The sequence below is a fragment of the Heliangelus exortis genome, chromosome Z (genome assembly GCF_036169615.1).
Source record: "Heliangelus exortis chromosome Z, bHelExo1.hap1, whole genome shotgun sequence".
NCBI classification, from domain to species: Eukaryota; Metazoa; Chordata; class Aves; order Apodiformes; family Trochilidae; genus Heliangelus; species Heliangelus exortis.
Window position 1 is genome coordinate 3745493 of NC_092454.1, and position 26723 is coordinate 3772215.

Here is a 26723-nt window from a genome sequence, read left to right on the forward strand (position 1 = left end):
GAAGGTTGGTGGCCCTGGAGAGAAGCCCACAGCTTTGTTGAGCAACTTCCACAAGAGTCTAAATCTTTGGTTTAAACTGATGCTTTCCCTCTGCTTTTCCCAGCTGAAACTGGTCTCCAGCACAGTCCCTCCATGGGCATCTTACATGTTGGATAAAGCTTTTCAAAGGCCACATTTTTAAAAAGAAATTACAGGATGTGGTGATGTATCTCATGGACTTACAGAAGTGGCCAAGCAGATGCAACAACACAGCAGACCATAGCTTGGCAGGACCAACAATTCCCTCCTTGTCAGAGGCCTTAAATAAGCAGTTAATCGACCCCAGACTTGTCTCAGGCTTTCCTCCACCTCTAGAAACTCCTCTTTCAAGACAGTTCTCCATCCACTGAGGCTGTCCCCCAGAAACCAGGACAGGAGGCTGGCAGATGGACAACGCTCTGATTCACAGCTGCTGACTGAGCTGGGATGGCAATGCTTGGCAAAACACCAAATCAATTAGTGGTAGCCATGAGATCTACAAGTCCCCCCCCAAAAAACCAAAAAAACCCAAACACCACCACACCACAAAAAAAAAAAAAAAAAAAAAAAAAAAAAAAAAAAAAAAAAAAAGCCACAAAAGCAACAACAACAGAAAAACCAATATCCAAGAATTGCATCCCTCGCCGGCTTGACATTTTCCCTTGAATTTATTGTTCCTGAAGTTGCATCTGTCCTTCATAGGGCACTTGTGCCATTTTTAAACACCATGAATTTGAACACAAGGCAGAAGGAACTCGGAGCCTTTACAGCTCTTGGCCTTTCAGAGAGGGTGGGCTAATCTCTGGCTGATATTTAGCAGAGGCTTGTGGAGCCATACAGGACCTCCTGCTTGATATTGTTATGACCTTTCAGCTTCATTTGTGAGACCATCTGAAATTTGTTTGACTCTGGCTCCTTTGCAGGACCTCCAGGCAGACTTTTCATGCCATGGTGAATCACAGCGTACCCAAACTATCAGTTTCTGTACTTAAATGCCCTAGGGGGGGACACTTAACCAGCAGGGTGAGAATCCTGTTTTACAGAGGAGGAGATGGGCAGAGTACAAAGCTGTCCTGGGCACCAGAAGTGGTGGAAGGTAGACCCAGGACCATAGAATGATTTGGGTTGGAGTGGACCTCTAAATGTCAAAATTTTTTTTTTTTTTTTTTTTTTTTTTTAATTCTAAGCGTGACATCTTCAGGCAAGGGATTTTTACTGATTACTAAATTAAATCTATTTTGTTCCTTTCTCAAGGCCAAGGCTCTGCGTCCCTGGGCCCGCATTGTTTCCGCTACAGCCTCGCTGGTGCCCAGAGAAACTTCAAATTAAATATTAGTCACACATTAAGGTCAGGCAGCTCAATTTCATTAGCAGCAGCGAGGCTCAGCCTCCCTGTAATGAATGCTGCCCCTGCCTCCTAATGGGACTGGGCAGCAGCATCATGAAGTGATTGGTGCCCTCCTGACACCAGGGACCACAGGATCGATTCTAAAAGTCCATTCATCTTCTACAAATCATGGATGCAATTTTCCTGGCCTCTGACAAACCTGCACCAGCTTCAGATGGAAGACAAGAGACAAGAAGAGGAAAAAAAAAAAAAAAAAAGAGTCAAAAAAAAAAACCAACCCCAAACAAAAAAAATCTCCAAACCCCGTAAGCCTTAAAATAAAACAAAAAAAAAAATAAAAATGAAAAAAAAAAGCAAGTTTCAAATCTCAGCAAGGTTGCCCTCCCTCAGTTTCTAGCCCCCCACCCTCAGCCATGGATTTCTGCCCCTCACTTTATGAGCAAAGGTAAAGGCTTTTCATCCCACCACAAAGAGGGCATCAGAGGATTTAAAGATGCTACAGGATCCTCCTTGTTGCTGTACTCATGGGTGATGGGCAGGGATAACTCCCAGGCCCTGCACCTGGCCAAGATGTGGAGATGGGAATTGCCAGGCAGAGAAATGAGCAATGAAGGTGCCCACCCCGTCACTTTCCATCATGGCCTCTGGCTGGTGGCCCATCACACCTCCAGTTTCTCTCCTTGCATCTACAACAAACTGGTATAGCTAAGTGCCACCCATGGGCAAAAGAAGACCTACTGCTAAAAAAAGATGAGAAAACTTTTTTTTTTCTTCCCCTCAGCAGAATTAACCCAGATCCAAGGGTGCAGCCTGTTCATGCCTGTGCTGGACCAGTACAAGCTGCAGCTTCTTACAGAATCTGAATTTATCAAAGCCTCGTTTTGGTATCAGGGTGAGGATGCTCTCCACGCAGCACAGCAGCAACAACACGGAGAAGCTGACTAGGAATGAAGTCAGGAATTGCTTCACTGAAGCAAGATGACAATTTAAGTTGTGTGGGACTACCCAAGGTGGAACCAGCTCTGTGTCCAATGCCACCGTTTCAGAGACATTTTGAAAGTCCAATTGGGTCTGGGAGGGGAAAGAGGAGGAAGATAAGGAAGAAGAGAGACCCTAGCCTAGGTTGCCCAGAGAGGTGGGAGATGCCCCATCCCTGGAACCATTCCAGGTCAGGTTGGATGGGGTTCTGAGCAACCTGATCCAATTCTGATGTCCCTGCTGACTGCAGGGGTTGGACTGGATGGTCCTGAAAGGTCCCTTCCCACCCAAATTATTCTGTGATTCTATGACTGTAAGAGGATGAAACAGGACTTTAAGGCACAGCCACAGTGTAAGGAGTCTGGGTTTCAGGCTGTGAGCTGTCACATCACTATTGCTGAGGCATTTAGGAGGTTTCCAAGAGTTCTTTTACACTGTAAAATTCAACTTTCCTCAAGGAAACCCTTAATTCCACTGGAGTACAAGTCAGAGTTAAAACACAGGCAGAGCAGATCCGTAGTATAGTCATGCCTATTAAAGTGGCTGTAAAATTAACATCAAGCCATTTCACACTAATTCCCTCTCAGTGACTCCAGACCTGATTTACTCTGACAAACCCCCAGCTATCAAGAAGGGGCCACCACTCTCCTCAGCCCCGTTATCAGCTGGCACTGCAAAAAAAGTCACTACTGGGCTCAAAAAGGCAAGATCTATTAGCCCCATGGGGAAAACAAATCTATTGATAGGAGCAGCTAGATAAGGAAGTTGTAAGATGATAGTGTCAGCAGACAAGTTTTCCCCCAGATCATTACTTTTAAGCAGATTTCACAAGGGAGGTGGGGCCTGAGCCACTACTCACCCACTGCTGTAGTGGGTGACCTTTGGGAAAATGCCTCTCTGGATTAAAACAAAATAATGTTAAGACCATTCTTTAAAGTATCATTTATATACATATGTCTAAAACAGTAAGACAGAACTTTTATTTGTAATTAAAAAAAATTTAAAGAGAGCATTTATTTTTCACTGAAAAATCTCAGCTCTGTCAGTTTTCTGCTTAATTTCTGAATCTTTTTCCTGAAGAAAGCACAGGTACATGAACTGTGCCCCCTGTTCCTCAGTAGTGGCCACAGAAAGGAGGAGGGAAAACAAGAAATCCACTTATCCCCATTCACATTTACATTTTTTCAGAATTTTCACCTACAAAGGAGCAGCATCATCTGCATGTCATAGAATCATAGAATCATAGAATTGGCTGGATTGGAAGGGACCTCAGAGATCATCAAGTCCAACCCTTGATCCACTCCCCCCGTGGTTCCCAGCCCATGGCACTGAGTGCCACATCCAGGCTCTTTTTGAAATATCTCCAGGGATGGAGAATCCACCCCTTCCCTGGGCAGCCCATTCCAATGGCTGATCACCCTCTCCAGAAAGAAATTCTTTCTAATGTCCAACCTAAACCTCCCCTGGCACAACTTGAGACCTCTTGTGCCCTCTTGTCTTGCTGAGAGTTGCCTGGGAAAAGAGCCCAACCCCCCCCTGGCTCCAACCTCCTTTCAGGGAGTTGGAGAGAGTGATGAGGTCTCCCCTGAGCCTCCTCTTCTCCAGCCTCAACACCCCCAGCTCCCTCAGCCCTTCCTCACAGGACTTGTGCTGGATCCCTTCCCAGCCTCCTTGCTCTTCTCTGGACCTGCTCCAGCACCTCACTCTCCTTCCTGAGCTGAGGGGCCCAGAACTGGACCCCTCGAGGTGTGGCCTCACCAGTGCTGAGTACAGGGGCAGAATCACTGGATTTTATACCCAGTGGGCTGTGAGATGAGCACTGGTGCATTGTGCAGATGGAGGAATGGAGACAGGAGACCAAAAGCACTTTTTCAACTTCAGGAATGAGCAGATGGTCCAAGCAGGGACCTGTGGAGCTGGGGATCACCAGGTTACGCCCCCTGCCCACCTGGACCCACAAGTGCTCTTTGGACAACTAGAAGTGTGTCCAGCACTTTTGGGGGAGATGTTTCTGCTCTGGATGGTGAATACAGCCCTGCTGCTTTGGCTTGGACCAGACCCTTACTGGTATGGGATCTTCCCCTCACAGACATAGCCATGGAAGTGGATATTCCTGCCCATGGAGAAGTTCCCTTGTTTGGAGGGGATGACCCCAGTGCAGAATGGGCAGAGGGTGTCCAGCACTGAATTTTATGGACGGGGAGAACACATCTGCATACCTGCCCACACCATCTGACTGCCCATCCAGCCCTGGCACCAGCTGTACCCCCAGGTACCACTGCCCAGAGAGCAGGCACCCATGGGTTGCTTCCCTCTCCATCCTTGAATATGTCCCAGACTTACAAGACCAAGACCCTGAGACACTCAATAACTGTGCAGTCAGCCAGACTTTGGGGTTTGTTTAGGTTTTTTGGTTTTTTTTAATGGCATCTTCTGGGACAGCTGGGTACATGCCTGCACATCACAGCTCTGGGAGCACTGCCAGCATGGAAAAAAAAAAAAATCTCCTCCACCCTCACAAGGCTGTGCTTGGGGATGCACACATGTGCAGACAGTGGTGCAGCATACAGCCCTTCATCATGAGTTGCACAGACTTCACTTGAAGACTGGAATGAAAATAACCCTAGATGTGCATTTTCTGGCTGTGTTGGCAGCTCACAGCATAGAGGAACCTTTAGAGAAAGCAGAAAAAGACTACAAGATTTTTCACAGCACCAACTGCTGAATCTAGGAGAAGACTTCTGCCTGAGTTGAAATAATACAACATGGATAACACCCATGAAATGGCTGTTGGATCTGGCAAATACCAAGTAGCAGAGAGAAACCAGCAGTGATAAAGGTGTATTTTCAAGTCAACTCCGCTTTGGGGAAAAAAAAAAAAATAACACCTGTTCAAGCCACAGAATCTGTTGTCTCCTCAGAGCACCCAGTAACAAATGAAAAGGAATTAAAGTTGGGATCTGGACTTCTCAGTGGTGTTAATCAAAGCCTGGTTTCTCTGGAATACCAGCAGACCTGCCCGCTGCTTTTCTAAAATTTCTCCCATGTTTTTGGGAAAGATGGACTACAAAGTGTCTATTCCTGTCCCTCCAATCAGAAGAAGCATTTTGACCATGCAAATCAAAACCAAGCCCCAGTAGAAGGTGCTGGCTGGCTGGGAAGTTATCTTGAGATCTGGCAGATCTGCAAACAACTATACCCAAACTGATGCCTGCAGGCAGTCCCTGAGCCCTGAATACCCTCACATGGAAAGCTGGGTAAATTTTGGGTTATGGCATTTTACAGTGGGATTGTTCTTATCTTTTAGAGGAAGAATAAGAGTTGCATGGATGGCAAACTGCCTCCTGGGGACCCAGTGGGTCATTTACTTTTCTGCTCTAATGGAGTACACAGATTTCTGCTCTCGGTGCCTCGAGGTAGCAGGACAGCAGTGTAAAGCTCTACCAGCACTGTCCTGCTTGTCATTTTAAATGCAGAGATGCTCTGGTGTTACTGTGCAGAGCTGCCATGCTCCTGAATGCCCCATTTGCTCCATGACAGGTGGTGGCTCATTCAACCAAAGTGCCCATCCCTCCAGAGCAGCTCCTTGGCAAAGCTCTCTTGTTCTCCACATGTGGAAAACAGTCAGTGGAAACCCCTAAACCCTTACCCAACCTGGATGCAGTGAAGACCCACAGTTTTTAGAACGGTTTGGGTTGGAAGAGACCCTAAAGCTCATCCAGCTCCAACCCCTTTCCATGGGCAGGGACACCTCCCACCAGCCCAGGTTGCTCCAAGCCCCATCCAACCTGACCTGAGACACTGCCAGGGATGGGGCAGCCACAGCTTCTCTGGGAAACCTGGCACAGGGGCTCAGCACCCTCACAAAAAAGAATTTCTTCTTCATGTCTCATCTCAATCTCCCCTTTTTCAGTTTGAAACTCTTCCTAATTATCCCATCCCCCCCTGCCCTTGTCCCCAGTCCCTCCCCAGCTTTTCTGGAGCCCCTTCAGGCACTGGAAGGTGCTCTAAGGTCTCCCTGCAGCCTTCTCTTCTCCAGCCTGAACAACCCCCACTCTCTCATCCTGTCCTCATACTGCACTGAGCATCTCCAGCCCATGGTGTGGGATCTCTTTCTGTGTTTCTATTCTTCTTTGACTTTCTGGCCCATCACCCACTGCCGTGGGCTTCCCACTCTATGCTGTCCTCCCTCTTCCACCATCACCCAGCACTGCCACACTGGATCTCTGCTAAAACCTTGACTGCAGATACAAATTTGCCTGGAGTTTTAAGCCTTGCTCTTTGGAGAGAGCAGGACAAGGGAGGTAAAAGCCACCCTTCTCACTATGGAAGGTGGTATGCACATGGACACTCCCACAGCTTATGGACTGTTCTGCAGATAAGCCCAAAGCCCAGCAGATATGGGGAGCAGCCCCCTCAAGAAAAAAAATGCACCTTTTCCATGGCTTTTATAGTGCCTGAACCATGGCAAACACTTTTCATTTTCACATTACTGTTGTGTTCTGGGCTTTTATCCCTTTTGTCTGTTTGTTCTTACTCTATTATTATTATTATTATTATTTTTTGCAGTCACAAACTCTCATTATATTTGTTGGTTCTCTCAAAGCCCCAGCTCCCTGGCGAGATGCAAAGGTGTGTGCGTCACCGCACCATGAGAAACAGACTTGCCCTTTGTTCTGAATAAAATAAAATAAAATAAAATAAAATAAAATAAAATAAAACAAAATAAAATAAAACAAAATAGTAAATAAATACAGAAGTAGCCAGGAGCTGGGTCTGTGCATGGGCTGGAGAGCAGTTTCATCACGGGGGGCAGTGTACCAGCCCTGCAGACCCCCCCCACTCACTCTGTTCAGCTTACCCCCAGCAAGCTGCTCTCAAAGAGGGCTCCCCAAAATCCTCAGCAGAGCTGGCAGCTCCCAGAGGGGTTGGGGGGTGCCCTGGTACATCCCTCCTCCCCTGAACCATCTTCCTGCCCATCCCTGGCTGGCAGGAGGGCCCCACCACCTCTTGGATGCCCTCTGGCTCTTGCACTGTCCTGGATGCCACCTCACACCCCCATCCCCAAGGGATGCTCCCAGTGAGTTGGCTCTCTGCAAAGTGTGTCCATCCTCCTGTTTCCCGGGAGCATTGGGAATGATTCCCCATTCCCATCGTGCAGCCAAAAATCTGCTGGCAGTTGTGCTGATGAACCCAAAAAAAAGAGGTTGGGGAGAGGAGGGGCACCAGTTCTCCCTGCTGAACATGGTGAAAGAGGAGCAGCAGAGCTTCTGCACAAGGTATTTTCTGTCAAAACATCTGTCATAACCAACCCCTTCTAAAAGCAATATTTTCTAGCAGGGGAGCTGGATGAGGGATGTGTACCTGGAGCCCACCAGGCACCACACCACAATGCTCCTTTCCCTGGCTCAAGTGACCAATGTGACCATGATTTAAAGCTCTAGTTATGAGATGGGCTTCCCCCCATCACTTTGGTCCCAACACCAGTGGGACTACAGCAGCAGTCACAGCCATGTCCCAACAAAGAGGCCAGAAGACAACACTTGTTCTTCAGCATCCTCATCCCTTCAACCCACACAGAGCTTCTGAGGAGGTCCCCTGTCTCCTGGACACACTTTCTGATGGACACAAGAGCCTTACCCTCCCATTGACCAATAAACACCAGACCAACATGCTTGAGTATCTCAAGAGTTCCTAAGTAGGTTTGAGCCGTGGGGCCAGCATCAGCCCTGAGGAAAACCTTGATTCCAGGGGAATAAATGAATGCAAGGAAAAAGCACTGCAGAGGGACCCATCACATCCATGGGGGGAAACATGGCAGATGTTTAAAAACATGGGGGGAAAAGAGAGGTAAAGGAGGAAAAAATCAAGTGAAGATAATACCAACAGCAGTGCTGTTCAGGAGGACTTCTTGAGTGGCATATAACCAGCTACATAATGCATTTACTGAAGAGCAAGAAATCTGTCTTTGAAGAGATGGGTCTAAGCCTGGGTCTGCCATCATCAAGGCAAGTCCAGGATGAAATGACCTCCTCTTATTCCTTAGTTTCTAACAGAGAAAGGTCTAAAGAGAGATGCTGGGCAGTGGATAAGGAATCCTAGGACAAGGGCAAGGGTTCATCATTGCAGGTCTCACACCATCTGGATGAATACTCAAGCCAGTGTCACATGCCCTGAAAGTGTTGTGAATTTCCTGTAAATTGCTGAGGTCTGGCCCTTGGTTTTGTTAATGGGGCTCAGCATTGCTTGTCACAAGAACAGAGTCACCCCTGGACACATAACAAGCTTCAGTTTCCCTAACAACATCTCAACTCCTTTCAAGGGGAACAGCTTTCTGTCCAAGGGACATGGTAGTTTACATTGCTTCTCTTCTCCTGGGTCCATGTCCTATTTCTGTAAGCTCACAAATGCCTCCTGGTACTGTTTGCCTTCCCCAGGATAATCCTGCACCCTGGATGGCATCATGTGCCATCTGGAATTGGCAATTTTGGACTCTCCTTGCAGATGACCCAGGCCAAGATGATACACCCTGATCTCCAGGGTGGTTCTATGGTCTCCTCTGGCAAAAAAAAAAAAAAAAACAAAAAAACCAGCATTTCCACCAGCAAGTTGGTAATCAAATGTACCAGATGGATTTTCTTACTCAAACATGGCCAAGGAGAAGGTGTTATTTGTACCCACAGGTTGAAGTAACTCAGGCAGATGAGTCCAGTGAGGAGCACAGCAGTGGCTGCACATCCCGTTTGAGATCTCAGCTCTCATCTTTATTTTGGAAACTGCCCCTGGTCCTCATAAAGCCCTGAAACCCCTCCTTGCTGCCAAGAGAAGTGAGGAGGAAGGAGAGGCAGGGGATGACATGACCTCCCTTGTTTTGAAAGGAGGCAACAACCTCCCACACTGGGAACACAGCCTTTGCTTCTCCAAGACTCAGCTCAGGCATTAAAGCACTTTCTGATGATTGCATAAATCCAGTTCCTGCACACACTGAGGTCAAGATGTGTTTTCACAGCACAGGAACACAGAGGACTGGGGCAGCCTGTTGATGACCAATTGGATGTTTTCCAAGTGAGTACAAAACGTGAAATCCCTCTCCTGAGATGAAAAAAAAAATTACATTGGTGAAACATTTCTGTATTAAAAACTCAACTAAAAGATTATGATGAATCTCTTTTATTCCCCACCTCCAGTCGATGCTGTTTCATTTTGGGGTTTTTTTTGCCATAAGATAGCATTTCATTACTGGGTTTGTGGTCTATTTCACTTCAGATGAACCATTCAAAAGCCTTCCCACCACTGACCCCCTCCCCTCTCATTCTGCTGAAAAACTCAACAACAAGATAAACCCAGGAAAATAAATTTTCAGCCACTGAACTGGAAAATAATAATCCTCATCGTTATCAAAACCCAATCTCTCTCTTCTCACCTAGCTCTGGTCCCCAGCAACTCAGATCAATAGAAGTCCCATCATCTGAGCTGCTGGTCCAACACCCATCACTCACTCCTGCATCCTCCCATGGCCACAGGAACCTAATGTCCCTCAGTCCATGCCTCAACCCCTGTGCCAATATTTCTCCACTTTGCAAAGAAAATGGCATTTTTTTTTTCATCTCATAGCCTCAAGGACCAACTTCAGAGACAAGAGTTTGGCCCCTGCTCATTAATTTAACACAGGATGGAGTCAGGCAGAGAGGTGAGCAGCAGAGCAAGGATGGGTGATGGGTTTTGCTGCTGCTTTGGTGAAGGTGTTTTGGGAAGGTGTTTCAGGAAGGTATTTCAGGAAGGTATTTCACTCCCTGGGCTGCAGTTCACCCTTCAGCCCTTGGAGATGGAAGCTTGAGGGGCCCCACCTCCCCACATCCCCCTGACATTCAGCTTTCCCCCCTGCCCACTCAGGTTCAGCCACACCATAATTTCCCACCCAAGCCAGATTCAGGCACTGGTTATTGAGACCCTGGGTGTTGTAAGTAACTCTGCAGCCCAAAAGCAGGTTTGTATCCACCTCTTCACTCCCCCAGAGCTGCACCTCACACAGGATGCAACCATTACCTCAGGTTCATCCAGATGTTGCCCACTCGTGCCAATGAGGGCTGAGCAAAGCCAGCTTGGTGAGTGCTTTTGGTACACAGAGAATAAAATTTTCTCTGTTCAGCCTCATGGAGACTTGCCTGGGACCCATTGATCTCGAAGGAAGCCCTGCCCAGAGGAGGGAGGTGAAGGCTGCTGAGGGGCTTTGCAGGTGGAAAGGGCTGGAGTGGGTTCTTTTCTACAGGATTGCCTGCAACTGAGACATTCACTATGAAAAGAACCAAAATCTTATATACCCCAAGCCCACCCAGGTCATGCTATCTCTGTGCAGAAAGCTTCCTCGTTCCTTATCTTATCCCTGGGAGATTTCTGGGATATCACAAATAATTGCTGGACAAGATAAGGTTTCTTCCAACACACTGGCTGCTCCTAACATCCATAAAGCCCCAGTGTGACAGATCTGAGCAGACCAGTGCCTTGGGATGCTACATCTCATTTGTTTCCAGACCAAACTTGCCCTTTTCCACTCTTTAAACAAACACCATGTTTAAGTTGTTTTTCCTTTCTGTTCTCACACCTTAGATGCCCATCACCAAACACTACCAACACTCTCACCTCCCACCTGTTGGCAGAGCAGACACCAAAGATGCTCAAGTTCAACCAAGTAAAACTTCACCCATTCCTGGTCCCTTTCCAGCTCCAGAGGAAACGTCTTAATTTCAATCAGCCACTGATGCAGTAAAACCCCCCAAATCCTCCTGAGGAGGAGACTGACAGGATTCAACCCTCCAGGGTTTACCACCCTGGTAATGTGAAACCAGGCACACTGATAACAAGATGTTTATAGCCCCCGTGATTCACAACACTGCAGAGCTTGCAGGAAATGTAACACCATTCACCATTGAGAAATACTCCTGTATTTCTGCTAAATATGTAAAATAATCTCTCATCCCCTGAGCAGCAGATGCAAATTATCCATAGTATTAGCCTCGTATGCCAGCCACTATAGTGCTGGTGCAGCATGAAGCTGTTTCCCAAGGCTCTCCAACTCCCTTAATCTGCCTTTTGACGTCAAATGACAAATTTCTTGCCCGGGATCATTAGCAAGATGACTAATAAAAGCTGATAAGTGAATTTATAAATGAAATTAAAGATATTAATATTAAAGGCCAGGCTGCAAGAAAGAGAAACGTGGAATTAGCAAATCACAACAAGAAGCGTGATAATCTGCATGAGATTTACAGCTCCTTTCCTGCTGGGCAAATCAAGAGTCTGTGGTTTTTTTCCACCTGGAGGTTGTGGAAACTGCCAGGCTTGACAGACACCTCCCCTGAAGCATTATCATCCCCATTACTTCCAGACACTTCCTGAGATTTCAAAACCTCCTACTCAAGTTTGCCAGCAAACATCACACCAGGGCTGAGAACACTCTGGTCATCTTGCAAATTTAACTGCACCACCCAACCCTCATGCAAACAAAATGCCTTCTGACTCTGGTCAGTTTAATGCCAATGACATTTTTTTTTTTATTTTTTGTTTTTAATTAAAAACAACAACAAACCACCTTAGAGTAGATCCTCATTTTACTCACCCCAGAACAAATGCCAAACAAATCTTTTAAAAGTTGAGGACACCAACATTCAGATTCCTGCAGATATAAACTAGTTGAGACCTTTCCAGCTGGGTGTCTGATCCCATGTCCAGGCAGCTACACCAGGAGCCCACAGCTCATTTCTGACTCCAGATGCTCCTCACTGAGGTTTGGGGCTCCCAGGAGGACGCTTAAGCCACAGCTGCCAGCAGCTGATGATGAGAATGGAACAGACAAACATCAAACATTCTCATCCTTCACTGTCCCAAGGTGCACAGGCACATGAGATCCTACCCAATGCTGCAGGCTGAGTAAGAACTGGAACCTCCTCTTAAAAAAAAAAAAAAAAGAGGATAAAGCTTCCTTTTGTCTCTAGATACCTGGCTTTCAAGCAAACATACCATGGAAACAGGTCAGTCAAGCAAGTTCTCATGAATGGTGCCTCCTCTCCTCACATACCTACAGCTTCCAAACAAACCAAATTCCCTTTGGAGATCTTGAGCTAACAGCAAGACTGAAGGAAGAGTCAGATGAGAATGAGAAAGCCCAGATACAACATGAAGCACCCCCCGGGAGGGCACATTTGCTATGGGGACACTCCCACTGGAGGAGCCCAACGTGGGGAGCAGCTGCAGCAGGATGGATGCCCAAAGGACTTTTGGCTTTTAGTGACACCCTTGAGTCTGGAGAAGGTGACAAGAGCAGATTTTTCAGAGCATCTCCTAACTCAGCCCCAGCAATGGGTGCCTGAACACCTGGTGAGATGTCCAGTTCCACCAGAGTCCTCCTCAGAGTCCTTCAAAAGAAGTCTCAGAAGCTACCCACGGCCTGGCTCTCTCCTCATTCAGAGAAATGGTTGCTCCTTTTACCATCTGGGGAAGGAGGTTGTGGAACAACACAGCTCCACAGCATCACCTGAGGCCACAGGGAAAACCAGCAATGGATGGTGTCTCCACTTAAGCTGAGGGTCACCCACACTTTGAGGTGTCACCTCCAGGCAGGCAGCTGCTGCCAGCAGCCAGGAGCACAGGGATAAGATGTGAGAGATGGAGACATCCAGGTATTTCTCTGAGCTACCTAAAATCCCAATCCAAACATCTCCCCATAGGTCATTCCTCACTTTGAAGGGTCCCAGACCAGAGGTAGCAACCTGCACCTTAAGGCTTCTCCCCATAGCCTGCATCTTCACTGCATCCAGCATCTACTTTGCTCCTGATTCTGCTGAGCTTGTTTACTCAATGCAAAGTAAAAATCTTTACATGAAAGCTAAAAAAACAGGAGTGCAACTGCCCTGCAGGCACATCTTACAGACTTTAAAGGGAGGGAAGAGAAAAACAAGAGTGGCTAAGGGCACTTACCAAGAGGGATCCAGGACATCACATGCCAACCAGACCAACACAGATGGGGCTGGGAAATGTAAAGAAACATCAGGCAGGAAAATGGGTGAAAAAAGATCCTGGGAGACTGCAAAAATGAGTAGAGGAAGAGTAGGAAGGGTTAAGCCCAGGTGGCTTGGAAGGCATGGAGTGGACATGGGTGCCCTTTCCTAGTGTCCTGGCTCTGCTGAGCTCTGCCAAGCTCTGCTTGGTCCCTGCAATGACCAGGATCTGCTTCTCTGGCTGGAAAGTGTTTTGGTTTTTTATTATTATTATTGTTATTACTACTACAACTACTACTACTGTAGAGGGAGAATTTACCTGCTCCCAAAAGACCTGATTTTCTCCCTAAGAGAAACCTAAGAATGTTTAGGAGAAAGACAAGACCACTGAAGTATTACATGGTGGGTCTATCATGGGATGCCTGGGAAGCTATGGCAAGCATGACATAGGAACCCCCTGACTTCACTGCCAACTGACCCACTCAATCTCCACAAAAAAAACACCAAAACCAGACACACTAAAAAGGAGAAAATTATAATTTTTCCCACTCTCAGTGCCCACCTACAAGTCTCTGCCCAGGCCCCACCACAGCCACACATCATCCTTCTCCTCCTCAAGCCACCAGCTCAGCTGAAAACCTCCCAAATGTTGTAGCTTTTAAATTTTGAGCACTGACTTTGCTGCAAGCATCAATTTTAAGCTTCACTTAATATACCATCCTTTAGCCCAAAAGCCTTGTGCCATTCCCCAGCTCCAGGAGGCTGCAGGTTTATGTAGGAACACCAAAATATCACAAGATGCCCAAGGGCCACAAGACATTTGGTGGTGCCATCACATCTCTCCCAACTGCAAAACCAACTCTGGTCCTGCAGGTCAGAGGTACCAAAGGTGATCCAAATACAGGAGAAAATCTCCTGCAAAGTCTGCCCTGGGATTTCTGCCACATTGATTCAACACTCTCCAACAGGAGCCTCCCCAGGTTAAGGTGGGAGCTGAGGGGGAAAAAAGGCTTCAGCACATGTCCCTCTTTGGACACAGCTAGAGATAAGGACATTCCAGTTCTGACAAGAGGCAGTCCTAGAGTGCTATCTGGGCTTCAACCAGCATGACAACAGGCTTGAAGGGATGCTCATGCCCTTGCTACCTGGTGTCATGCCCCTCAGGCCCCCCAAAAGAGCCATCCTACCCTCTCCTTCCACCCCTGCACCACCCCAGCAGCTGTGACCATCATCCATCTGTTGGGTGGAGAGGGACAAACCAGTCTTGGGTGTCACACATGCTTCCTGTGGCACTTTGAAGGGGGTGGAGGAGAGTGTTTCTCCAACAGGTTTGGGAGGAGAGGGCTCCCATGCCTGTCCCAGCAGTGCTTCATCCTCCCTTTCCATCTAGCAGGGTGCTCCTAAAACCACAAGCAGGGTTTAAAGCAACAACAAAAAGGAAAAGGAAGCTGAGGCTTACTCTAGGACAGTCCTTCCAGGAGGCTCACAGAGGAGGACTTGGCACAAGACAGACCATGAGGAGAGGAGCAAGGACAGAGGTGGTTACAGCAGCATCCCAGTGCCTACAGGTCTCACTCCCCCTGGTTTGGTACCCCACATTTCACCCAGGACACACCAAGTGGGCTGCATTCCCACCACATCCCCACTGCCTCACCTCCCCACCCCCAGCCCTGGCAGCTCCCAGGTTTTGTGGCAAACACTTCCCAAACCTTTCCCAGCTCTGCAGCTGCCTTTGCTGCCTCGCTCGGGCAGCAGCTCACCAGTTCTTAATTAACACATTTCCAAGGGGGCACAGCAAGGTAAATCCACATCAGCTTTCATCAGGCTTTGCTGATGGTTCCCAATACGAGCAAAAACGTGACCACTATTTTTGTTTGCCTTTTTTTCCTTAAAAAAATTATGGAAACAGTGACACCACCCCAAAAACCCCATGTGAGACCACAGATGGGTCCAGCTCCCATTTAGTATCATTAAAGACACAGAGATGTGTGCAAGACCTTTACACACTCCTCACATAAACAGACTTCAGAGCCAGTTTATCTGTCTCCCTGCTAGGGGAAGAAGTTATTTAAAGCAGCCCAGGAATACAGGTTGGTGCTGGGGAGCTGTATAGGATTTACAGAAACCACTACGTGTGCCCTCTACCACCCACAGCAGCAGCACCAGCACACGACTCGCCTCGGATTTCCTCAGCCCCACAACGCTAAAAATTAAAAACAAAATAACCAAAGTAAAACCTGTTTTTGTTGCACCAGGTGGCTTTTCAAGACTCAAGAGTGTCACAGGAATGAAGTCATTAAACTGAGGATGCATTCGATGGATTATGAGCTATGAAAGCCTGGTGGTTACTCACTAATAAGTCTGAGAGGCAGAGAAGGGAGGAGGGGGGGAACGTTTCCCCTGGTAAGAATGTGCTTCTAACAAGGCACGTCAAAAATATGATGCAGATGATAAATTGCTTTGCATGAGCTGCCATTAACCCAGCAGCTTTCTCTATGATTAGATTACCAAGGTACCCTCGGAGTATACTGACCAGTTTTGCTCTGTATTAGCACTAATTTGCAGAGGAAGATCTTGGGCTGGGGAAGGGGGGGAAGTTGCTACCCTGTCTGCAGTGAACCAGCTGGTCCTAACAAAGGGGCAGCTGCTGGCAGGTGTCCATAGAACGGGGTGCATTCAGTGGGGGTGTGGGGGAAAAGGGGTTTATTTGTGTCGGGGTTTCAGGGTGGGGCAGGGGAAGAGGGTTAATTCATTTGTTTTTGTTTGTTTGCAAATATCGTCGCCTCACGTGGAGTGGAGAGGCAGGGGGGGCGTGGTGGGAGGGGGCTGAATTTAAAAAAAAAAAAAAAAAAAAAAAAAAAGGAAAAACATTTTAAAAAATTAAAAGTAAAATAAGGGGAAAAAATAAAAAGTCACATTTGGAAAACGACCAGCCCCGACAGGCATGCACGTCTCCCCTTCATGCAAGCGAGAAGCACAGCCTCCCTCCTCCTCGGATGCGTACGGGGAGATGTGTCAGGCACCACGGAGCTCAGCGCTGGCCCGGGGCGAGGATGGAGCGAGGAGAACAAAGGGCCACCACAGCATACACTACATTCGGGAGCGGCGGGGGGGTGGGATGGGATGGGATGGGATGTGAGAGGGGGGCATCGCTTGTGCTGGCACAGGGATGGGGGGACAGGATGGCCAAACAGTCAGCGAGATACACGGAGAAGGAAATATGGAGCAGAAAATCATAAGGAGATGTTTTAAAAAAAGGAAAAAAAAAAAAAAAAAATAAAAAGAAAGAGAAGGAAACCAAAACAACCAAAGTCAGGATAAAGCTAGCAGGGAGGTGGGAAGGCACGGCCTCGCAAAATGATGCGTCTCTCCGAGGGATGCGGGGGTAAGGCAGGGCGGGGGCTGCCGGAGCCACTTGCTTTTGTTTTGTTTGCAAGCGGCTCCTCTTGAAATTTTAGCAGTGGTAACCACCGACCTGCTGAATTTGTCTTCCTCTCTCATGAAAGACAAATAACCCGTCCTGTGCCTCCCACCCCCCGGCTCCTTCTCTGTGGAAATAAAACTGAGAGATGATGCTCCCCCCCCAACCCCGAGCCCAGCCTCATCTCCTGCTCTGGAAAGCCCTGACTTCCCTCAGTTCCTGGCGGCATCCAAGCCAAAAAATCGGGAGGTTTTTACAAGACCATTTTGCAGACCTGGGGAAGGAGGTCTAGGTGTAGCAACCAGGAGAGGTGACACCGGGATTACTATCAGCTTTGCAGCTGCAGAAAAAAAAATAAAAAAACAAAAAAAACCCACAACCTGCTCGCTGGCCGCAATTCGCTATCCATCCCTCCCTGCTTCCAGGTGACTTTTTCTCCCAACCCCACGGTTTGCCTTTTTTTCTTTTTTCCTGACCAAATCGTGTCGGGTTTTTTTTTTTTGGGGGGGGGGGGGAGGGGGTGTTCGGAGGATGGTGGGCCTGAAGGCTTCAAGCAGGAAAATGTAGTTACAACATTAGCAGCTGGGACGGTTTTAGGAGCCGAAGCCTTGCAGGGGTCTGGTGAGGATATTTATAGCGTGCCAGTCGCTGCGGGACCCAGGCATGGCAACTTCTCGACTGGCAGATGGTGGGCAGGGCACTCGCATATATGTACATGTTTAAATATATAGCTAAGAGATCGGAGGGATTTTTTTCCCAAGTTTCATTTACCCCTTGTTAAGCAAAGTTTTTTGGTTTTTGTTTTTTTTTTTTAAATAAAAATAAATCAAGAAATTACTCCCCACATCCATCCAGAGGTCAACCCTCTCATTTTAGTACCAGTTTGGTAAGTAATGTGTAATGTTGTAACTAGAATGAAATAAGCAGCAGACCCTTCACCAGGTACACTTTTTTTTTTTTTTTTTTTTTTTTTTTTTGATTGATTGATAGGAGGGTTTGAATTTATACTTTTTGGAGGCTTTTATTTTGGTTATTCTGCAGTAAAACAGAATTCTGCATCAGCACAAGGGTGACAGGGACTGTGCGTCCAGGGAGTACGTACACACAGACTAATGCTGAGGGGAGGTATGGGATTGGGGGAGGAATAAACAATGATAATAAAAAAAATGTATTTAAAAAGTCCCCCCCCTCCCCCCCATATCTGAGCTACGGGAAAAAAATCCACTCACTCAAACCTCACGATGAGGGAAAGCAAGGAAAAAATCTAAAACAGCAGGATACGACAATAAATGGGAAAACAGCAATAGAAAAAGCACACTAGGTTAATATAGGAAAACTAGTTTCTTTATTGAGAGATCGTATATTAGTATTAGTGGAATCGTGTGTAACAATGTCATCATGCACACAATACAAAAAGGCAAGGCCCACCATGCTATGGAAGGGCAACAGAACAAAAGCAGCGTACACTGAGCAGATGTATAGGCTACAGCACATTACATTTCAGCAGGGTATGTCTCTACAGATAAAAGAGATTTACATCAGAAAACTAGGTAATGTAAAAAAATACAGACCATGCTTTAAAGTTTTAGTACAAGAAAAAGGTGAAGATACACAGCCAAAGGATATTCGATACAGAAAATTACCCACAAAATAAGAACAAGGAAGTAAATTCAGCACAGCAGAAAAAAATGTTATCCCTGTTTAATGGAAAACCATTTTGCCAGTCGTCTTCCTTTTCGCAGCCAAATGTTACGGGGTTGGGTGTGTGTGTATTGCGGCCGGGGAGGGGGGGGAGGCGGGGGGTTGTGCCGAGGGGACGGGACACTTGTGGATGGTGATGGTGAAGCGTGGGACAGCTGCGGGCAGGGGGTGTCCCCTCCGGCGGCGGGGACAGGGGTGCTACACCCTTTTGCTTTCGAGAGCTGGATTTTAACCCCTGTTTAACCACAGATCTGAATCCCCAACTCCTTCCCCTTTTTTTCTTTTTCTCTTTTTTTTTTTTTTTTTTTTTTTTTCTCTTTTTGAATTAAGGCAAATTGGTTTTTCTCCCTGGATTTTCCCTCCCCATTTTTTGGTTTGTTTGGTTTTTTGTTTTTTTTTTTTTTTCTGGGAGGGTGCTGTTTGACCGCAATTTGGAGGCGTCTGCCCTCACCTCTCCCCACCCCACCCCGTTAAAGACCCCCAGGAGACCAAATGACCACAGCAAAATGAGTCCACTTAACAGAAATTTACAGTGCAATGTACTCAGCTAAAACAGGATGAAGGTACAAAAAATGGCTGTTACCGTCTACAGCTACGCTGAAATGGCCTGGTGGCTAAAGGCTACACGGGGAGGGAAAGTGGGTGGGTGGGTGAGGGAGGGGGGTGTTCAAATTAAAAAATAAAAATCAAATTTAAACAATAAGAAAAGGAAAATGGATCTACCGAAGCACAGACAGGAGGTGCAGAAGGGAGCCGGGCAAGCGACGGGCGCCGGGACAGTCAGAGAAGGACCAGAGGGGGACCCCCTCGAGGGTCCCTGCAGCGGACGGAGGGGTTGAGGGGGCGCGGAGCCCTCCTGAGGGATGCGAACCGTGGGGTAGGGGGGTGGTGGGGAAGGAAGCGTCCCCGTCGTCCCCCCCGTCCCTCCGTCCCCCCACATCCTTTTCCTACCGGGGACCCAGGGTCGAGCCCACCCTTCCCCGGTGCCGTGGCGGCGGCGGCGTGATGGTACCCCCAACCCAACCCCCCACCCAAGCCATGGCGGTACCTCTGTTGCGGACGGAGCCGAAGACGGGCAGCACCAGGTAACCGACGTGCACCAGGACCATGCTGCCTGCGGCCTTTGTGGTGGTTGTGGTTGCGGTGGTTGCGGTCGCTGTGGTTGTTGTGGTGGTGTTGGCTGTGGTGGTGGTGGTTGTGGTGGTGGCGGCCCGGCCCAGCCCGGCCCGGCCCGCCCCGGCCCCGCTCCTCTCCCCGCTGGACCCTCGCACCGACGCGGCGGCGACTGACGCCCGCCCGCTCCGCCGGAACACAAAGACGCGCGCCGCCGACGGCAGCCTCCACGCCACGCCCCCTCCCCCCCTTTACCACGCCCACCACCACCAAGACCCCCCCCACGACACGACACGACACGCCCCTCCGCGGGATGCACCCACCCCCCGCCACGCCATTCCGCGCCCACCCACCCCTCCCCCGGACACGCCCATTACCCCCCGGGACGCGCCCACCCCCCCCAACTCCACGACCCCCCGCGGGAGGCACCCACCCCCCGCCACGCCACGCCCACCCCCCTGGACACGCCTATCATGCCGCTGAACCGCGCCACGCCCCCCCCGCGGGATTCGCCCGCCCCCACGCCGCGCCCCCCCCGCGGGATGCACCCACGCCGCGCCCACCCCTGGACACGCCCACTACCCCGCGGATCGCGCCCGCGCCCCTCCTTGGCACTCGCCCATCCCCGACACCCCCCCGCGGGATGCACCCACCCACGCCACGCCCACCCCCCCAACGCCACGCCCCCCCTGCGGGGTTCGCCCACCCCTGGACGCGCCCACCACGCCGTGGGAAGTGCCCACCCCCAACTCCACGCCACGCCCCCCCGTGGGATACTCACACCACGCCCACCCCTGGACACGCCTATCATGCCGCGGAACACGCCCACCCCTCCATTCCACGCCACGGCCCCCGCGGGACTCGCCCACCCCCCACCCTACGCTCCCCTGTGGGATGCACCCACCCCTGCCACACCGCGCCCACCCCCTGGACACGCCCATCACCCCGCGGGATGTGCCCACCCCCCCCACTCCACGCCACGCCCCCCCCCGCGGGACTCGTCCAACCCCCTTGGACACTCCCACTACCCCGCGGGACGCGCCCACCACCTTTTCACACCACGCCCCCCCCGCGGGATACTCCTGCCACGCCACGCACGCCCACTCCCTGGACACACCTATTATCCCGCAGGGGTAATATATCTATTTATTAATAATTTATCTATTTATCACTCCTAAATCTCCCCCCACTCTATGCCATGGACATCATTTCGCGGGATTCGCCCACCCCCCCACTCCACGCCACGCCCACCTCCTGGACACGCCCATCAATCAGGGGGGTTCGCCCACCCTCCCACTCCACTCCACGCCCCACTGCGGGATTCATCCACCCCCCGCCAAGCCACACCCACCCCTGGACACACCTATCATGCCGTGGAACACGCCCACCCCTCACTCCATGCCACACCTCCGTGGGATACCCCCACTCCCTGCCACGCCACACCCCTATGGGATACACTCACCCCCCGCCACGCCACGCCCATCCCCTGGACACGCCCATTACTCAGCGGGATTCACCCATCTCTCCAATCCCATGCCACACCCCCCGAGGGATTATACCACACCCCAACGCCACGACATGCCCACCCCTAGACACGCCCATTACCCCGAGGGATTATCCCACCCCCACAAGCCACGCCCCCCCCCGGGACATGCCCTCCACGCCACGCCCACCCCCAGGACACGCCCACGCGGGACACGCCCACGGGGGGAGGGGCCAAGGAGGAGGGGGCGGGGCCTGGCGTAGGTCGCGCCGGCGGGAGAGCACGAGTGTGGAGAGAGGATGGGAGGAGGGAAAGGGAGAGGATGGGAGAGGGAGGGGTGTGGGGAAGAGAGGGGTCTGGGGAGAGGGTCTGGGGTCTGCAGAGAGCATGGGAAGGAAGCAGAAAGCTGCGTGGGGGGGGGTCTTGGAGAACCTTCTGGTGCCTGAAGGGGCTCCAGGAAAGCTGGGGAGAGACTTGGGACAAGGGCAGGGAGGGATGGGATAGTTAAGAAGAGTTTCAAACTGAAAAAGGGGAGATTGAGATGAGACATGAGGAAGAAATTCTTGAATTTGAGGGTGCTGAGCCCCTGTGCCAGGTTTCCCAGAGAAGCTGTGGCTGCCCCATCCCTGGCAGTGTCTCAGGTCAGGTTGGATGGGGCTTGGAGCAACCTGGGCTGGTGGGAGGTGTCCCTGCCCATGGAAAGGGGGTGGGAATGGATGAGCTTTAAGGTCCCTTCAAACCCAAACCGTTTTATGAACCTGTGATCCGAAACACACACCCCCTAAGACAGCACACGTGGCACCCTCGGTCGCAGCCCTGTGCTCTGCTCCATACATCCCTCCAGTGCTGACATTCCCACCCGTGACACCTCTGGACATGCTTCAAGTCAGGCCTGAAGCAGAGGGTGGTACTGCCTGCAGGAACATGGGGACTTTTGTTCCTGTCCTTGTCCCCACTGGGGACAGCGTTGCCCATCCTATCGATGCCCCACTCACTGACAGAACGGACTCATTGGAACTTTGCTGACCTAAAATCACAGAATCCCAGACTGATTTGGGCTGGAAGGGACCCAGTTCCAACACACCCCCTTTCCATGGGCAGGGACACCTCCCACCAGCCCAGGTTGCTCCAAGCCCCATCCAACCTGACCTGAGACACTGCCAGGGATGGGGCAGCCACAGCTTCTCTGGGAAACCTGGCACAGGGGCTCAGCACCCTCACAGCAAACAATTTCTTCCTCTTTCATCTTGAAACCCTTCCTCCTCATCCCATCCCTCCCTGCCCTTGTCCCCAGTCCCTCCCCAGCTTTCCTGGAGCCCCTTCAGGCACTGGAAGGTGCTCTGCAGCCTTCTCTTCTCCAGGCTGAACAACCCCAACTCTCTCAGCCTGGCTCCAGAGCTGCTCCAGCCCTCTGGACCAAAATGTGTCTGGGCCAAAGAGACACAGAGGAAACCCCATGGGGCTTAGGTCACCCTCCTTGTGGGGCAAAGAACCCTCATGGCTTCCCCCCCCCAAAAAAAACCCAACCCAACCAACAACAACAAAAAAGCATCAGAAGCTCATCCCTGTTTATTTAAAACCATTTTAATGACGTGGGGGTGGGCATGGGGTCCTGGGCATTGTTTTTTCTGTTGGTGCCCTGTTCCTCCTGGGCAGCCTGGGGGATGTTTGTGCTGTCTGTCCCCTCCCTGCTGGCTTTCCCACTAAGGGAGCCCCCGTAATCCCTGCTGAGCTTCATCCCTCATGGCCATGCATCTGGCAGGGCTAAGCTCTGGGCAGCCTCCTCGCCTACAAGTGGGATGGATTTGTCCCCCTGGATTATTGCATCAAATTTGGGGTTGTTTGGTGGCGTTTGTTGTTATTTTGTTTTTTCTTGTTTTGTTTTTCCTGATCAGAATTAAAGCAGGGGCTCAGCAACCTGGATCTCCCTCCCTCCCTCCCTGATGCTGGCACCCTCACTGCCATCCTCAGAGCTGTGACATTCACAAAAAAACACAAAAAAGCAAAAAAAAAAACCCAGCTCTTTTTGGGGGGTCAGATTTCACACTTCTGCTGCTCCGATGGCAGCAGGAAAAGCCCCAGGTGCCCAGTGCCTCCCAGTTCCTACCCCACTGCATCCTAGTTTAGATTTTTCCACCCTGCTTTGCTCCTCCTGTGCTGACCCCAAAGGATGTCCCCTGTGGGGAGGTTGGATCTTGTCCCCTGATGTCATCATGGCTTGGACAGACCTGGTCTGCAACACTCCATATTTTCAAGTCCCACACCATCCCCACCAGCAAGGAGATTTCCAAGGAAGAAAGAATTCTGGTTTGTTTTTTATTTCTTTCCCAAGCTTATGATGTAACAAAATGCTTCCCCCACTCCCTCATTTGTAGCACAACATGGAAAAATTACTGCTTTCCACCCAATTCTGCCAGCGGTGGGAAACTTCCTGGCAGCAAGGTCCGATCTGCTCGAGCTCCCTGTGTCAAACACTTCCTACAAATCTTAGGATCACAGAATGGTTTTGGGCTGGAAAAGACCTTCCAGATCACCCAGTCCAACCAGTAACCTACCTCTGCTGAGCCCGGTGCTACACCATGTTCCTAAAAGGTCTGGAAGATGTAAGGTAGCCAAAGCCAGCAGTGAATCCAAGGAGAGATCTCCACCTCTTCTCTCACCCATCCCCATCCTGGTGGCTGCAGGGCAGGGCTGGGGAACTCCTGAGAGGAGACCCTAAATCACAGAATCATAGAATTGGCTGGATTGGAAGGGACCTCAGAGCTCATCAAGTCCAACCCTTGATCCACTCCTGCTGCAGTTCCCAGCCCATGGCACTGAGTGCCACATCCAGGCTCTTTTGAAATATCTCCAGGGATGGAGAATCCACCCCTTCCCTGGGCAGCCCATTCCAAGGTCTGATCACCCTCTCCAGAAAGAAATTCTTTCTAATGTCCAACCTAAACCTCCCCTGGCACAACTTGAGACCTCTTGTGCCCTCTTGTCTTGCTGAGAGTTGCCTGGGAAAAGAGCCCAACCCCCCCCTGGCTCCAACCTCCTTTCAGGGAGTTGGAGAGAGTGATGAGGTCTCCCCTGAGCCTCCTCTTCTCCAGCCTCAACACCCCCAGCTCCCTCAGCCTCTCCTCATAGGATCTGTGCTCGAGTCCCTTCACCAGCCCAGTTGCCTCCTTTGGACCTGCTCCAGGACCTCGATCTCCTTCCTGAGCTGAGGGGCCCAGAACTGGACACAGGACTCAAGCTGTGGCCTCCCCAGGGCTGAGCACAGAGGCAGAATCCCTTCCCTGTACCTGCTGGCCACGCTGTTCCTGAGCCAGCCCAGGATGCCATTGGCCTAAAATAAAAAAAATAAAAAAAAACCTCGCGGTGCCCTTCTCTGGTGGTCTCTCTTCAGCTACCCCAAAGGAGGTTGGAATGAGGAGGGAAAAATCCTCTTCTCCTTAGTGAACTATGGTAGGACCAGAGGGAATGGATGGAAGCTGCACCAGGGGAGGTTTAGGCTGGCTGTTTGGAAACATTTTTTTCACTGAGAGAGGTCGTCAGGCATTGGGATGTCCTGCCCAGGACAGTGGTAGAGTCACCACCCCTGGAGGCATCTAAAAGGCATCTGGACCTGGTCCCTAAGGACATGTTGTAGTAGTTGACTGTGGTGTTAGTCAAAGGTTGGACTGGATGAGCTTGGAGGTCTCTTCCAACCTAAACATTCTGTGATTCCCAGGATGCCCATGGACTCTGCAAGGAGCATTGACGTCACCCCTGTGGTCCCCTGGGACCACTGCTGGCCTGGGGCCACTCCACCACCAGCTCCGGTTGCCCTCGCAGCTGCTCCCAGCTCCCCCACAGCAGTTGTCATGGGTATTTCATCAGTCTCAGCCCTCACTGCTGCTTTCCACCCCTGTGAGCCTCCCCCCAGCTCCAGGACACCCGATCCATCGCTGGGGTTTTGCATGTCAAGCAGATGCCAGGGGCACAGGTTGATGCTTAAAATTAGCCCTCAGCATCCTCCTGTCTGTGTGGCCAGTGCCTGCTGGTGTCACCCAAGTGTGGATTATATATATATAATTTTTATATTTTTTATATTTTTTTTGTGTATATATATTTATATATATAATTTTTATATATATATATATTTACCATTATATATATAAAGCGCCTATCACCATATTGATAAACATTCTTTGGAACCACTCTGACAGCAGAGGTAAGAACAAGAGTCAGCCTGTTAGTACCTCAGCATTTCTGCTTCCAACCAATTAAAAAAAACCAAAGAACAAAAAACCAAACAAACAAAAAAAAGCACCAAAAAAAAAAAAAGAACCCCACAAGACTTTGCTGCCAGCCTGCCTGGCTGGTGTTTAATACTGCTACTCCATCAGGGTTGGGTCCTAGCTCTTCCCCCCTTTCTGGGCCACCCTCCTACTTCTGCCACAAGCCCTCCTTCAAAATTAACCCCATGAAATTCACCTTGATGTGTTCTCCAGCCTGCTGGATTTCATGCGTGGCACTGATGGAGCTGGTGCTTTTGAAGTTGAACTCATCATATCTCATCCCAGGGGAGGTTTTTTCCCCTTATCCAGGAACACCCAGAGGATATTCAAGAAATAAAAATGTGACACGGGGGGGAAAGTTCAGGCAGGTCTGGGTGTGACCATAACTCTTCAGCTCCTGTCCCTCTGCCCACCTCACAGCCCTCAGAAATGTGGATGCCAAGCTGTGTGAAATCCTTTGGGAAGCTGGGATGGGATCAGCGGGTTCAAAAACCTCCAGGAGACAGAATCCTTCAAACTTTAAGGTTTTAGGGGTTTTTTTTTGGCCAACCTCTGGCAGGACAGTGGATAAACCCTGATGAAGGACCACTTCTGGCATCTTCCATCTCCAGAGGGAATTTTGTGGCAGGATGGGGAGCAGTGGGATTGATGGCATGGAAAGATCTGATGCCTGGCACCTGGTAGGAAGGAAGCACACCTCTTTGTAAAATGGTGGTCTGAGCATTGGATTATTTCCTGATTTTCATCTACATTTTGAGTAATTATTTCCTTGGGAGCATGTCTTAATGTCAGTGGTGATACAACCAGGATGTTGTGGGCATGGCTGGATCTTTGTTGGTGCTTCTAGGGCAAGATGGTAGGAAGGGTGGAGGGCCTTACAAACCACATTAAGAACAGGTTTTGAGTGTCTCAGGTCTTAGATGAGGGGAGATAAAAGGCTTGGGAAGCCAGCACTGAAAAACAGAACCTGCAGGGAAAAGTGAAGGTGGGAAAATGAAAGGCAAAGTGAAGAATGGGCAAAGAAAGGGTGAAAAGGGAGGAGAAACCTCTCCAGTAAACTCTGTAGCATCATACTGTGACTGGGAGAGACAGCAACACAGACCCAAGCACTCAAGCTCCTGATTCATCAGAGGGTTTGAGATTTATTTGCACTGATGTTTAATCTATGCTTATTCTGCTCTTTTGTTTTCTCTCCCCCAGTATTTTTTTCTCCCTTTGTCCACTTCCTTTATTTTCTAAAAAAACCCAAAAAAACAAACAAAAAAAACCCAAAAAACAAACAAACCAACCAACAAAAAAAAAACCCGAAAAACACACACACACCAAAAAAAAACACAAAAAAACAAAAAAACCCCAACAAAACAAAAAAAACCAACAAGTCCAGAGAGAGAATGTAGAGAAA

General features: G+C 49.7%; 1 protein-coding gene across 1 annotated transcript in view; it reads right to left on the reverse strand.

The window, feature by feature from the left end:
- The window catches only part of ARK2C (arkadia (RNF111) C-terminal like ring finger ubiquitin ligase 2C), a 49138-nt gene extending 29405 nt beyond the window's left edge, over positions 1-19733 (reverse strand). The window contains exon 1 of the mRNA XM_071730898.1: positions 19509-19733. Within this exon, the coding sequence (XP_071586999.1) occupies positions 19509-19569 (61 nt within the window). The 5' untranslated portion in view covers positions 19570-19733. The remainder of the gene's footprint in view (positions 1-19508) is intronic.
- Between the last annotated feature and the right edge of the window lie 6990 nt (positions 19734-26723).